The 13831-nt window shown below is 60.8% G+C and overlaps 1 protein-coding gene across 10 annotated transcripts; it reads right to left on the bottom strand.

The window, feature by feature from the left end:
* Positions 1–2812: 2812 nt before the first annotated feature.
* Positions 2813–12960, bottom strand: PNCK (pregnancy up-regulated nonubiquitous CaM kinase). Of its 10 annotated transcripts, none has more exons than XM_047714839.1 (13): positions 12892–12960; positions 11817–12087; positions 5828–5897; positions 5530–5661; positions 5140–5214; positions 4910–5048; positions 4655–4778; positions 4386–4461; positions 4178–4290; positions 4012–4090; positions 3827–3914; positions 3529–3673; positions 2813–3201 (listed from the first exon to the last, which is right to left on the bottom strand). In XM_047714839.1, the coding sequence occupies exons 2-12, from the start codon at positions 11923–11925 to the stop codon at positions 3536–3538; spliced, it is 1143 nt and encodes a 380-aa protein (XP_047570795.1). In that variant the 5' UTR covers positions 11926–12087; positions 12892–12960; the 3' UTR covers positions 2813–3201; positions 3529–3535. The 10 variants fall into 10 exon arrangements, with proteins under 10 accessions (XP_047570795.1, XP_047570793.1, XP_047570796.1 ...); XM_047714837.1 differs by lacking the exon at positions 12892–12960 and adding an exon at positions 12181–12732; XM_047714840.1 differs by lacking the exon at positions 12892–12960 and adding an exon at positions 12257–12732.
* Between the last annotated feature and the right edge of the window lie 871 nt (positions 12961–13831).

The raw sequence follows: 13831 nt of genomic DNA, 5'->3' as shown, positions 1-13831 counted from the left end.
GCTGCAGCTCTGGCCCTGTGGAAGACCTCCAGGTTCCCATTTCCCAGGGAATGTAAGGAAATGGAACCGAGGCCTGGGACTCTCCCTTCTTCCTCACACTGACAGCACACACTTGCCCAGAGAAGGGTGAAGAACCCCCTGTCTTTTCCTCATGTCCCCACACACCCTCATGTTCCCAGTGAGCACTCCTCATTTGCACAGAAGCAGTCAAGAAGCAGAAGGCTGTGGGGCCACTTGGCTTCTCTGTGCCTTAGTTTCCCCACATGTAAAACGGAGATGACAAGGAGAGGCTCGAGTTTACACATACCACGCTCTCCGAAAGAGGGCCTGGCACCCGGCACCCGGCACCCCGCACCCGGCACCTGGCAAGGCCCAACATGAAGCTCACTCCACGTCTGCAGAGAAGGATCGGAAACAGTCTCTTTTGCTCTGTTTTGGTGCCCTTCAGGCACCTCAAACTCACAACCCCCAAAACCGCCCTCATCTCTTTCCCAAACCCACCCCACTGAACCCTTCTTGGTAAATGGGCCCAAACCCACCTCCTTGGTTGCCCGCCCCGCTCACCACGGGCTCCCGAAGAGCGCCCAGGAACCCCCCCCCCCCCCCCGCACCCAGCTCAGGGTCCCCGTCCCCATCTCCAGAAACCCTGCCACCCACAGCTTCGCTCCAAGACAGAGTATGGGACCTACCCTGCGTGGTCCACAACCAGGGCACCCGCTTCCCGCTTCTTTTCGCTTCCGGACTGGTCCCTGGCAGCCAGGAAGAGGCCACTGGACCCCGCTCCCCACTCGCAGTGCCCAACTCTTCCAGCCATCCAGGCTCAGCGCCAGGACTGGCCAGTGGCTCACCTCGGCTCACAGACTAAAATCCGGCTCTCCCTCTTCTGGGCCTCTCACCCGCGGTCCCCTAAGCCCGAAATGCTCTCACAGAGCCGCACTCCCCTCCCAACAAGCTCCCTCGACATCCCCACACGCTCTCCCAGACAGCGAGATCTATGTCCTGGGCACCTACGGGACCCAAAGATTTTTCTCTCACAAACTGGCCCCTCTGATGGGAAGGGCTCGAATGGAAGAAGGATGCCGCCCCTGCCTGCCCTGGCGGTCCCCCTATCTCCGGACTCCCAGATGGGAAGGGAAGGGCTTATCCCCCAAGTAAGGACTTCACCAGGGCCCGATTTCTGGAGGGGCGGGGGGGGGGGGGCAGTGGGGAGAGGAATGGTTTTGAGAAGCTGCCACAAGTGGTGAAGAACCGGGAGGCTTGACGGATGTTTTTAGATGTGATCGTGGCGCCGCCTGCTGGTCGGAGGCCAAATTGCACCCCAGTTGGGACTGGCAAAGCTGCGGTCTGGTGGTCCCGGACCCAGCGCGACTCCCTGAAGGCAGGCTCTGGCGCCTGGGCTCGGAGCTCCCTGAGCAGCCCGCACACTACCTTCCCCGCGCAGGTCACTCCTATCATCCGAGTAAGCTCACCCCTCCATTCCAGGGCCTCCTGCCCGAGGGCGGGCACCTGGCATGCTGGGCCCAGCAGCTGGCACAAAGCAGAGGCCCAGGTGTCCAGTGCAAAGACATTACATGTTGGGACAGGAGATGACAAGGCGCCCGTGGGAGCCATGCACAGGGCAATAGAGCGCGGGGAGGGGGCAGGAAGAAGCTAGAAGGAAGCTACAGATGGGTGTGCGTGCCTGTGCAGGCCGTGCCTGGCTGTTCTCAGTGGAAGCCAGGCCCCCTGGGTCCAACCCCAAACACTGCCGCAGCCCGCCCCAGCCAGCCCTGCTTGGGCCTCACTGGCTTCCCTGAGGTCCCAAAGATCAACAAGGATCCGTCCCGCCCTACAGTGGGGACTGGCAGGGAGCAGCGGGGATAGGAGGCAGTGGGGAAGAAGGGGAGGCCAGCGTGCCCAGAACCCTGCTCTGCTCAGGGCTACACAGTGGCCCTAGGGGTCTTCCCCTAATGAGGGAGGAGGGAGAAAGGCCTGGCAGGGCCAAGGAGAGGCTCGGGGTCCTGGAAGGCAGGACTCTGGAGCCTGGCCCAGCCAGAATGGGGTTCCCAGGGGCAGAGGCCACGCAGACCAGAGGACTGACCGCTGTTATTTCCACCAGAAGCCATCACCAACCCAGCCTGGGTGTCCACGGCAGTGTCCCATCCCAGGAGCATCATCCCAGGAGCATCGTGCCCTCCCCTCCCCCACCCTGGAACACATGGGCTCCAAGCCACAGGGCAGGACAGGTGTCGAGCTCCCGCTGGGGCCCTCTCCCAACCACGGAGCTCCCACTCCACCTTCTGGCATGGGGTGCCTTCTGTACAGGAGGTGCTGGCTGGAAATGCTCTCTGTTGGGCCAGGGCCATGGAAAGGTGTGGGAAGGAAGGGAGAGTTTGGAGGAGACAGCCCAGGGCTCTGGTCACCCTCCAGGCTCCACTGGGCCTCCAGTTCCCCGTGAGCCCTTCCCAGCCCGGCCCTGCAGCCCATTCCCAGGGGACCGGAGATGGCACTCCTCAGATCCCGGTTCGGCTGCCCACAAGGCTTGAGCTGCCTCCATTTTCTCCCGAGGAGCCAGAGCCGCATGGTGGGCTGATTGCTAGGGTGGCTGGCCAGCCAGGCCGCCTCCTGCTGGCACTTTGGGGGGGACAGGGAAAGGAAAATATTGAACCCCTGGGAGCTTACATGCCATGGTGGGAGGGAACAGACGCTCAGGTGGCCGTGGGTGAGGGCACGTGCTGGGGTCCTGTGGGCAGTGGGCCTGCCTCCTTGGCTTCCTTCCCACAGGTGACATCATCCCCTCCACATGCATCCCCCATCCCTGTCCCTTACCCCTCCCTCCAGCTCACTATTGGCCCATTGCTCTGTCTGTCTTTATTGATTCGGGGAAAACTGGAGGGGGGCTGGAGGGCTACGACACAAAGCGGGACCACCACAGTCAGCAAAGCACAGAGCGGCGTGCAGGAGGAACTGCCCCTGGAAGCCGCCTTGGTTCCTAGAGGGGGTGTGGTGGTAACAGTGGAGGGCATCCCTGTGCGTCCCCATGCACACAACCCATCAGCCCCTAGGCACAGAGGGCAGAGGGGAGTCCCACTCCTGCCCCAGTGCTGTGCACCACACCCACACATCTCGAACTTTCCAGCAGAGGCCAGCCCGGGGTCTTGGGGGTGGGGAAAGAGGTCTGGAAGGGGCCACCAAGTCAACGCACTCGGCCACAGCGTCTGCCTGGGGGGAGAGGGACAGAGAAGCCCGGGGAAGGAGATGGTCAGGAGGGGCCCCCAGCCTGCCCCACACCCCCTGCTCCCAGCCAAGGCTCTTAGCAGCAGTGCCCACTGAGTCTCGGCAGTGGGCACCTCGTAGGTCCTCACGGTCCTCTCGGTCCCCAGCCCCCACTGGCCTCTATCATCTGCTTCTCCACCTTCATCTCCTTCCTATCGGCTCCTCTGCTCTGTGGGGTCCGCCCTGCTTAGTTCTTGGGCACACGGAGCCCACCCCCTTCCAAGTTCACTCAGGAGTCAGCTCCCAGCAGGTACAGGGCCCACACTCGCACACCTGGGCATCACCACTTGGGGGGCTGGCCAGACTGGAGGCCAGGGTGGCTGTGGCGGGCCAGCCTCCGCTCTGATGCCTCCTCGCCCTCGGGGCTCTGGCCCAGCTTGCGGATGTGGCGCAGGAAGGAGGTGGCGTTGAATGCTCGCTGTGGGGAGAGAGGAGTGTCAGGCTACGCCCCGGCAGTGGCCCCAAGACTTTGAGGACCACAGAGGCCATTGGCAGCTCAGGCTAGTCCCCTGAGGGGCGGTGATGGGGGGGCAGCCTTGAGCCGGGTCCACAGACCCGTCCCCACACTGACCTTCCAGTGGGTCCGGGCAAAATTCTTCTGGATCTGCTCACTGACTGAGCCGAGGATGTCCTTGTCAAAGGCCGCATCCCCCGAGATCCTAGGGCAAGGCCAAGGGTCAGCCGGGGGCGGGTGGGGGAGGCTCTGAGGGTGTGGTCCCCCTGGCCCCAGGACAGGTCGGCACGGGTCCCACTCACCAAAGATGCTGTAAAGCTTGCTGGCAGGTGAACCTCTTCTGGGGATCTCGCTCCAGAAGGTGCCGAATGAAGTCTTTGGCTGTAGTGGGGAGGTCGGGTCAGCCCGGCCCGTCCGCACTCCCTCCGCCACCCCCACCCCTGAGCTCGGGGCCAGCTTCAAGTTCACCTGATTCTGAGATGTCATCCCAAAAGGGAGAGTCAAACTCGTAGCTGGCCCTCAGGATCTGGCTGAAGAGTTCAGGGTCGCTCTCGTCGTAGAAGGGGGGGTACCCACACAGCCTGGCGCCCACACATGGATCACCCGGCTGCCCCGCCCCCCCCAACCCAGCAGAGAGCAGGCAGGCAGAAGAGGAGCCTTCCCAGGGGTCACTCACAGGATGTAGGAAATGACACCCAGGGCCCACACATCCACAGCCTTCCCGTAGGGTTTCTGCTCCAAGAGCTCCGGGGCTGGGGGTCAGAGACAGAGGGACGCGCGCCCGCACGCCCACACGCCATGCCTTCAGTGCTGCCAGGCTCCACCTGCCTAACCCCGGGAATGACCCAACACCGCCCCTGCGCCCGGTACGTGGCTCCCCGCGGTGCCCCCCACCACCCCCAGTCCACCCCCCCCCGTGAGCCTCACAGTGCCCCCCTCACTGACCCACATATCCCGGGGTCCCACAGGCAGTGCCCAGCATGTTGCCAGCCTGGATTTTGGAGAGGCCGAAGTCGGAGACCATGATTTTGGAGTCCTCAAAGGGCGTGGCATAGAGGAGGTTTTCAGGCTGTGACACACCAGAGAAAGTACCAGGTCAGCCCTGGCGTGGCCCCTGGTGCGGGGCACTGTCCAGTCCCCCAGACCCTTGGTGCACAGGGAGGCTGGGCAAGGTCCCGCGGGCAGCCAGAGGGCAGGCACCTTGAGGTCTCGATGCACGATGCCCAGGCTGTGCAGGTAGGAGACGGCCCCGAGGACCTGGCCCACCAAGTGGCTGGCGTCTTTCTCTGTGTAGGAGCCACGCTCCATGATGCGGTCAAACAGCTCGCCGCCTGTCACCCTGGGGGGAGTGCGGGCTTAACGAATCCCGACCCATCGGCCCCACTCCCCACCCAGCCCCGGCCACCCCAGCCGGCCCCTGCCCTCCTCACAGCTCCATGGCCAGGTAGAGGTGGGAAGGGCTCTCGTGGACATCCTCCAGAGCCACGATGTTGGGGTGGCTGACCCTGCAATGGCAAGAGACAAGCCCTGATGGGCCACAACGGCCCCCACTGGGCCCCTCAGGGTCCAGGAGGGCTTTGTCCTGGCCCTAGCCCCGCGCTGGGAAAGCCTTCCTCTCTCTTCTCTTCCCCCCTCCTCTGCCCCTCTTCCCTCCCACAGGCGACCCCTGTCCTGTCCAGCAAGGCCGAGCCCCAGGCCAGGTGTTCCTGGGGCCGCAGAAAAGGCAGGGCGCTCTCCCCAGCCCCCCAGCCCCACCCGCACCCACACCCCTCGGCGCTGGCCTTGAGCCACCGGCAGCCTGGCCAGGTTCTGGCTCGTACCTGCGGAGAACTGCGATCTCGTTCTCTACCAGGGCCTCCTTGCCTCGAAGGGCCTTCTTGGGGATGCACTTGAGGGCAACAAGGTGTGAGGAGCCCCGCTCCTGGGCCAGCATCACCTCAGAGAAGGCGCCCCTGAGGCGAGAGGGGGAGGGGGGAGGCAAAGAGGAGGAAAGGAGGGGGAGGGGTGGGGAAGGTCCTCACAGTCCCACGCCACCCATCCGGCCCCCACTCTCACACAGTCACTGACACACACACAGCACATCCATTGACACACATTCGCTGACACACACACACTCACGAGCCGAGCTTCTCCCGGATCTCATAGACGCTGCTGATGTCTTCCGTCTGTTTCTTGAGCAGCAGCATGTCTGCGGGCGGTCGGGGAGAGATGGAGGGAGGCCCCCTGGGCGAAGCCACTCTCAGCTACCCGCTGAGAAACACGGAAACCACCCCCAGCCCGGATACATCTTTCCCCTCCCCCACCGCCCAGGTCCGCACTCCCAGGTGGGCGACTCCCAGCGAGGCCACAGCATACACTCCTCCCCTCCCAGACACGAGGCCGCCATCCGGCGCCCCCCACCGTGGCACCCCGACGGCGATCAGCACCCAGACACCCCCTCTGCCTCCGCACAAGCGAGTCAGCCGCGATCGGCCTTCTTCCAGAAGGCTCAGAACACCCCCACCCCATTCCCTCCAGGCCCACCACCATCCACAGCGCCCACAGACACCTCCTCCCATACCCCCAGGCCTAGACCTGCCACCCACGGCCCGGCGCTCACAGGCACGCGCCACTCAGGCCACCAACCCTCCCGAGATGCACCTGCGACCCCCGTGCCCAGCCGCCTGCCACCGCCACGGCCACCCACGCGGCCGCCCAAGCGCAGCCTGGCCCTAGGCGCCTCGGGGCGGGAGGGATTCGGCAGCCTCGGCCTCCCACGTCCCGAGCTGCGTGGGCCGCGCCGGGCTTGACAGGTGTGCGCGGGGACGCGCGGGGGCTGCGGCGACCGTGGCCCGGAATCCCACGCACCCCCGCCCGCGCGCGTCCGCGCCGGGGAACGCCGGGTGCGGACCTGGAGTCGAAACCGCAGCGTCGCCTAGCGCAGTGGCCGCCGCGCCGAACCCCCGCTCGCGCCCCGCCGGACCCGCCCCCTCTGCGCGCGCCCCCGCCGGCCGCCGGCGACCGAGCAGGCGATGGCCGAGCGCGGCCTCAGCGCTGCAGGGCGCCTTGTAAGGCAATCCGCGGTGCGGGCGAACACCGCCTCCCCTCCGGCTCATTCATGCCAGTTCCTGCCGGCTCTGTTCCCTAGGGGGCCTGACTGGGCCGGCCCCAGGGCCTTTGCACCAGCAGTGTGCTCCACCGGGATGTCTCTTCACCCACCTGTTGACACGGCTCTCTGCCTGCCTTGAGGTCTCTTCCCTAGCTCCAGCCCTGCTCCTGGCATTTCCGTCACCCCGGCCTGAGCTCCCCCATCAGCACTCAAATGGAGGACAGCAAGAGCCTCCTCACTGGGCTCCTTCTGCCTCTAACCCCATCCTTCCCCCCTCCTACCCACAGTCTCTTCCCCCTGAGCAGCTAGAGCATTTTCTATATTGAGACCACTTCCGCCGGCCTCCAGAGCCTCCTACAGCTCTCCGTGTCACCAGGAGTTGAAGCACAAGTCCTTACAGGGGCCTGAGGGCTCCGCATGATCAGTCCCTTCCCTATCATTGCCCTGGCCCCTTTTCACCCACTTTCCCCCTTGCTCAACTAGCTCTGACCAACTCCAACCACACCGGCTTCCTAACTGGCCCTCAAACACACCACACATGCACCTGCCCCAGGGCCTTTGCACCTGCCCCCACGGCCTTTGCACTCACTGCCTCTCTCCTGGAATGCTCTTCACTCAGCTATCTGCTTGGCTTGCTCCCTCACTCTATCAAGTCTCAGCTCCAGGTTCACCTCCTCAAATAAGCCTGCCCTGCCCACTTAGCCCCGTCTCTAGGACATCCCCGGGCCTGCCCCGTCTTCAGAAGATCTGTCATTGCAACCCCACCTTCTCTGCCTTGTCTTTCCCATCAGTACCTCCACTCCCAGAAATTGTCTCTGCCCACCCAGCTCAGGGAAACACGTGCAGGGTGACTGAACTCAACCCTTCATCCCGACCGTGAGTGGATTCTTCCCATCCCGTCCTATCTCGGTTCTGGCCCTCCTCCTAGGGGGTCTAGGTCGACTAGGGATGGGGGAACAGTGTCTTGGCTGTTGACAGGAGCACATCCATACGGGCCAGTGCCGCAGGGCCTTCATGGAGTCCCAGGGCCCAGGGACAGCCTGCTGAAGCTCTCTCCGCAGGGGTCTGTGGGCCCTGGTGGGACACAAGGTCTTGTAAGAGGATCCGCAGAACAGGAAGAGGTTTTTCAAAGTCATCTCTTCAGAACTCAGCCCCCATGTGTCTCTGTTCAAAACTTGGCAAGTCTGGGGCGCCTGGGTGGTTCAGTGGGTTAAAGCCTCTGCCTTCAGCCCAGGTCATGATCCCAGCAGCCTGGGATCGAGTCCCGCATCGGGCTCTCTGCTCAGCAGGGAGCCTGCTTCCTCCTCTCTCTGCCTGCCTCTCTGCCTACTTGTAATCTCTGTCTATCAAATAAATTAAATAAATGCTTGTGACATTTCTTTTTTTTTTTTTTATTTGACAGATAGAGATCACAGGTAGGCAGCGAGGCAGGCAGAGAGAGAGAGGAGGAAGCGGGCTCCCTGCCGAGCAGAGAGCCCGATGTGGGGCTCGATCCCAGGACCCTGGGATCATGACCTGAGCCGAAGGCAGAGGCTTTAACCCACTGAACCACCCAGGCGCCCTGTGACATTTCTTTTAAAAAAAAAAAAAAAGTTGGCAAGTCTGAGAGGGTCCCTCCAGTTCCTGTTCCCATCCACCTTTCCCGGTCATCCGCCCAGTTCACTCAAGAAGGTTCCAGGGGCCCTGCCTTACCTGCTTGTCTAATCATAAGAAATGGAATTTAAGGGGTGTCTGGGTGGCTCAGTCATTAAGCATCTCCCTTCCACTTTGGTCATGATCTCAGGGTCCTGGGTTCGAGTCCTGCATCGGGCTCCCTGCTCAGTTGGGAGTCTGCTTGAGATTCTCTCTCCCCATCTCCTTCTGCCCCTCCTTCCTCTCTCTCTCTCTCTCAAATAGATAAATAAATAAATAAATAAACCTTAAAAACAACAACAACAAAACCATGTGGCCCATCCAGACAGTAGAAGCACTATGAAGCCAGAAGAAAAGGACGAATCTTTTTTTTTTTTTTTTAAGATTTTATTTCTTTATTTGACAGAGAGAGAGCTCACAAGTAGACAGAAGGCAGGCAGAGAGAGAGGAGGGGAAGCAGGCTCTCTGCTGAGCAGAGAGCCCGATGCGGGGCTTGATCCCAGGACCATGGGATCATGACCTGAGCCGAAGGCAGAGGCTTTAACCCACTGAGCCACCCAGGTGCCCCGAAAAGGACGAATCTTGAATACATACTGCAAACTGCTACAGGAAAGCAGTCACTCTGAAAACAGCTACAGGGTACGTGAGGCCCTTTGTACAACATTCCAGAAAAGGCCAAACTGTAGATGGAGCAAACAGATGGACAGTTGCCAGGGGCTTGAGAGAGGGGGGTAATGTCTGACTCCGGAAAGCCCAGGAGACGTTCAGGGCCATGAGGCTACTCTGTGCAGAGCTGTGATGGGGGAGACCCTGGATAAGTCACAACCCAGAGAAGCAAACAGCAGCAAGAGCATAGCCTAACATCTGCAAATGTAAAAATCATCCTTTAGGAAACTGGGGGATCTCAGGAAGGAAGGCCGACCGGGCGCAAACAATCTAGGTGTATGGCAAATGTATGACAGCGCTCCACTGAGGGGGGCCGGGGCAAAGGGCCGGTGATCGCGCGGGTTGGTCTCAGAATTGTTAACTCTAGTTGACAACGTTGTTCCCCGCAAGGGGAAGAGTTAACAATTCCGAAACCACTCTGCATGCACACTGGAATTAAACAATTAAGTAAATGGAAGGCAGATGCTGGGAGCCCGCTTTCTCACTGTTTGAGTGGGATGATGCTAGAGGAGGGAGGTGCTGGAATGATCCACGTGGTGATGGGTCAGAGCTGGAGACATCCGTTGGAACTGATGTTTACCTTAATATACAGATACTTGTGTATACACAAAATGTGTATATGGAATGTGTACTGGAGACGCACAGACTGTATCTAACTATATATTATATTTAACAATTTGTTATATATGTAGACATAATCTATAGGTATGTTTATAGATATGTGTTAGGATACACATAAATTTCCTTGCTCCATCAGCAAAGAGAGCCTAGAAGTAATAACACACCAGCAACAATGAGCACAGGAGAGTCAAGACCATGGTTTCTAACAGCTTTCTCTTATAAAGGGCTCCTCGGAGAAATGGCTCAGTCTAGGGCTGGGACAGGAAATACGCAGGATGAGCCGGGGGCAGTTTCTAATGCCAGAAAGTAAGGATGGGAAGTGTGCTCCTCGCGCTCTCTTTCTCTCGCTCTCACACACAGAGTGATGGGGGCATGAAAAAGGAACACAGGAGCCCATGGGAAGAGCGCCCAGCTATTAAAGACGGGGCAATTTGAGCAACATAATAAAGTAGTACTGGGTAGCAAGCCAAAGTACAAAATAAATTTCCAGACGCCGGGGTGGCTCAGTGGGTTAAGCCTCTGCCTTCAGCTCAGGTTGTGATCCCAGGGTTCTGGGATCGAGCCCCGCATTGCTAGGCTCTCTGTTCTCTTCCCCCTCTCCGCCTGCCTCTCTGCCTTCTTGTAATCTCTCTCTGTCTAATGAATAAATAAAATCTTTAAAATAAATAAAATAAACTTCAGCTATTATAAATAAATAAATGGGCGGGGGAGAAACAAACTCTGTGCAGAAAATTCTAAATAATTTACTCTTCAAGTGTGGGCTGCACACAGTGACTTCCTTCCAAAAAGGATAGATTGGCAAGGCAGAGATTCAGTTGAAAGTGGAGATAACCCAAGACCAAACGTGACTCCAGCCAGGTGACCGAGGTCTACGTGGACAGTGGTGAGTCACGTTGAGAGCAGGCAGCCGGGCTAGGATGTGACGGGAAAGGACATTAGGGGTAAGCCGAGGAAACCCGACTTAAGACTATGGACTTTGGTTAATCACAAGGTGCAGTACTGGTTGATTATTGTAACAGAGTGTGCGGTCGGGGCACCGGGCTGCGGGGGCAGCTGGCTCAGGAGTCCCAGAGGTCACAAACCCCAAGACAGAGAAACGGGTGTTGGTGAAACAGGAAAGCAGTTTATTTTGAGGAGGCCAACACCAGGAAGAGAGCAGACTAGCATCTCAAAGACTCTCTCCAAAATGCCAAAAATACTTCCAGGTTTATGTAAGGAACGTGTGGAGCAAAGGTGAGTGGGTACGAGCCAGTGGGCAGTGAAGGGGATCATATCCTTGGAGTCAGTTCTGAGCGGAGCCTCCCTGGCTCCAGGCAGTCCCTCTGCCGGAGGGGATAGTTTCGGTTGCCAAATGGGGATGACTTGCCCGCAGGGTCTTCCGCCTGAGCCAAGAGAAGGGCTGGAAAGAAAGACCCAGCCAGCCACCCTAAGGTCAGAACCAAAGCAGCCAGGTTGCCCCTCTCGGGCGCTGGGGACTCTCCCAAGCCTCCAGTCCCCAGCCCTGGGGGTGGCCTCAAGCCACTCTCCTGTCCCCAGCTGTTGCAAGCACACAGCCCTTCACGGCGCAGGCAGCCTTCCCTTTGTCCCCAGCTAATTCTAATGCCAAAGCTCCTTGGGCCCCCACCCTAGCTCCAACTGCCAAGGTCCTCCAGGGGTAACAGGGATAACAGGCCACCCCAGGGTGGCGTGTCCTCCCCTCCATGCACCCACTCAGCCGCCCCCCCTGATCTGGGCCATGGAGACCCTGTGAGCCCCGCAGCCCCAGTTACTGCAGGCCCTGGGTCCGATCCCCAGCTGGAAGCCCCAGGCCTCCCAGGACCATGACAGCCTTCTGCTCATACTCCCTTCCTGCCCTCCCCCCAGCTCTCTCCTTCTCCCCTCCCCCTTGTCCAACCCCAGCCTAACCGGGCTCTGAGGAGGGGCCCTCCATGCCCTCTGCTGGGGGGGGAGGGTGGGAGCCGCCTTAGGGAGATGCCCCGCCCACTGCCCCCCACCCCCACCCCCGGACCTCCCGGGTCAGAGAACACCAGACCCTGGCCGGCAGCCTCCTGGCCCTCACCACCCCACTTATCCTGGGGAGGGGAGGGTGGCAAGACGGACCTCTGCAAAGCCCTGAGAACCCACGGAGGGCCGAAGATGCCTCTGCTCTTGATCTCCTCTGGTGGTCAGCGTTCCGTGGGAGCTGCCCCAGGACCGGAGCCCTCTTCATCAGCTCAGACCCCGCCAGAGGCTGCTTGGGTCAGCACACCAGACGCCAGAGTTCCGGCTCCCAGCTCCCACTTTGGACACCTCCTGCCAATTCATCCTGGCCAGAGGCGAGGCTGGGTCCGTGAACTTCGGGCCGTGCAGAAGCCCAGCTCACCTTGGCCACCTGCAGGAGGCAGCGCGGTTCCAGTGAGGATGCCCGCCCCCCCCCCCCCCCCCCCCCGGCCGCCTCACCTCCTGGGACAGGTGGCATCATTACCTACTGGAGGAAGACTGGAGTGGGCGGGGGAAGGTGCAGCCCTGCCAAGTCTGGTCTGGGGGCCTACTGTACCCACCAGATATGGAGGCCTATATGTGTCTAGAGACACTCGTGAAGCCCCCCCTGGAGCAGTGGGGGCCTCGGTCCTAGGAGTCCTGGAGCTCACACAGGCCATTCTCAGCCTCCAGCCCAGCCGCCCCCAGTCCCAGCAGCCTCTGACCCCACAGAGGCAGCAGTAGCCTCCCTGCAGGGGCAGCTCCTTCACAGTTCTGCCACCGGCCTTTGAACCTGCCTCCCCTCCCAGGGGAAAAAAGAGTCCCCACCCTTGGCTCCCGAAGGCCCTTTTCTCCCTCGGCGCTCCCTGCAATTAATCCACTTCCCGAAAGTGCCCCCGCCTGCCCACGTCCTTCTCCAGCCGCCGCCCTCGCTCCCCACCGTGCTCCTTCGATGAGCAAGATCTTAAAGTCTCAAAAGCGTCGCCGGCACCGGCCACGTCCTCACTTCCCCCGCTTCCCGCTCCTCAGGGCCCTGTGTGATCTCCGCCCGAACCGCCCCGCCCGCCCCGACCGGGAACCAGACCCTCAGCGTACTTCCTGGGCTCCTCTTCCCTCACGATATGCAGAGGTTCCCCTCTGCGGTTCAGTGCGGTTCCCCTTTGTCCTTGCTCCCCAGGTGCCCCCCCCTTCTTCAGGCCATCTAGGGATCACGTACTTCTCTGTGGCCTGTCTCCAGAGCAGCAGCCTCACTCTGAGACTGGGCCAGAGAAAACTCTAGTTAGAGTCTTCTGAGGAACAGTGCAACCCTGCCGCCCTGAGGGTCCCCAAGCCCCCTGCATCCCTACACAACTTAAGCCCCGGCCACCCTGCGGGTCTCCCACAAAGGTCCCCAGGGCCTCCTCCAACAGTCCTGGGTGGAGATGCTGCCCCTCCCTCACCCAGCAGGCTCAATCTGGCTCGAGCCAGAATTGCTTTTCTTCCTAAAGCCGCCGGATGGCTGAGGGTTTAGCTTAACGCGATGAGCCATCTGGGGACAACAGCGTGGTGATCAAAGTCTGGGACTGGTTGGGGGTTGGGGGCTCACTTCACATCCACACCAGGACAGTGACCCCTTCCTTCCCCATCCCTGGCTACTCTTGGCTCTCCTGCGCTGCTGGTGGGGAAGCCGCTGAACACCAGTGCTAGGGTGGCTGACCGGCCCTGGGGAGAGAAACTCTGCAGGTGGGAAGCTGGGGCCTCCCGCCTGAGGCCTTAGGGGGAGGGTCTGTGCCCCTGACCGGCACCAGGGGGCAGCCTTCCCCTGTTGGTGCCAGTATCTCCTGCAAGTCTGGCAGGAGACTGGAGCAGGCAAGGGTCCCTACCACTCCTCCTTGGGGACCAAGTGTAGCTTTGCCAGGCAGGCTTGTCTCTGGCCACCAAGGAGATCCATTGAGACCTGTCACCCCAAGGGCTGGGCCCCCGACCTCCAGCTTCCAGGGTTCCTTCGCGGAATGCCAGGAGGAGGCAGGGGGGTGCCTCTGGCAAAATCCCCCTCCCACCCCCAGCACACCTGGAGGTTCAGCCTCTCCTATGCCTGCCAGCTGAGCGCAGTCCCTGCCCCTTTGGCGCAGGGAGCTGGGAAGCTGTAGGCCTTGGTACCCAACACTGGCCCAGGA

This window comes from Lutra lutra, chromosome X (assembly GCF_902655055.1).
Source record: "Lutra lutra chromosome X, mLutLut1.2, whole genome shotgun sequence".
In the NCBI taxonomy this organism is placed as follows: domain Eukaryota; kingdom Metazoa; phylum Chordata; class Mammalia; order Carnivora; family Mustelidae; genus Lutra; species Lutra lutra.
Note: the sequence above shows the minus strand (reverse complement) of the source record. Positions and strands in the feature narration are given on the sequence as shown.

Bases quoted from the DNA above. Each gene is read 5' to 3' on its own strand.
- PNCK (XM_047714835.1), bottom strand. From the start codon at position 6,804: ATGAGCCGGAGGGGAGGCGGTGTTCGCCCGCACCGCGGATTGCCTTAC. The intron at 4,462-4,654 runs GTCAGTGAGGGG...TCTGACCCCCAG, and splicing joins TGGGACCCCGGGATATGTGG to CCCCGGAGCTCTTGGAGCAG. The intron at 3,674-3,826 runs GTCAGTGTGGGG...CTCTCCCCACAG, and splicing joins TTGCCCGGACCCACTGGAAG to CGAGCATTCAACGCCACCTC.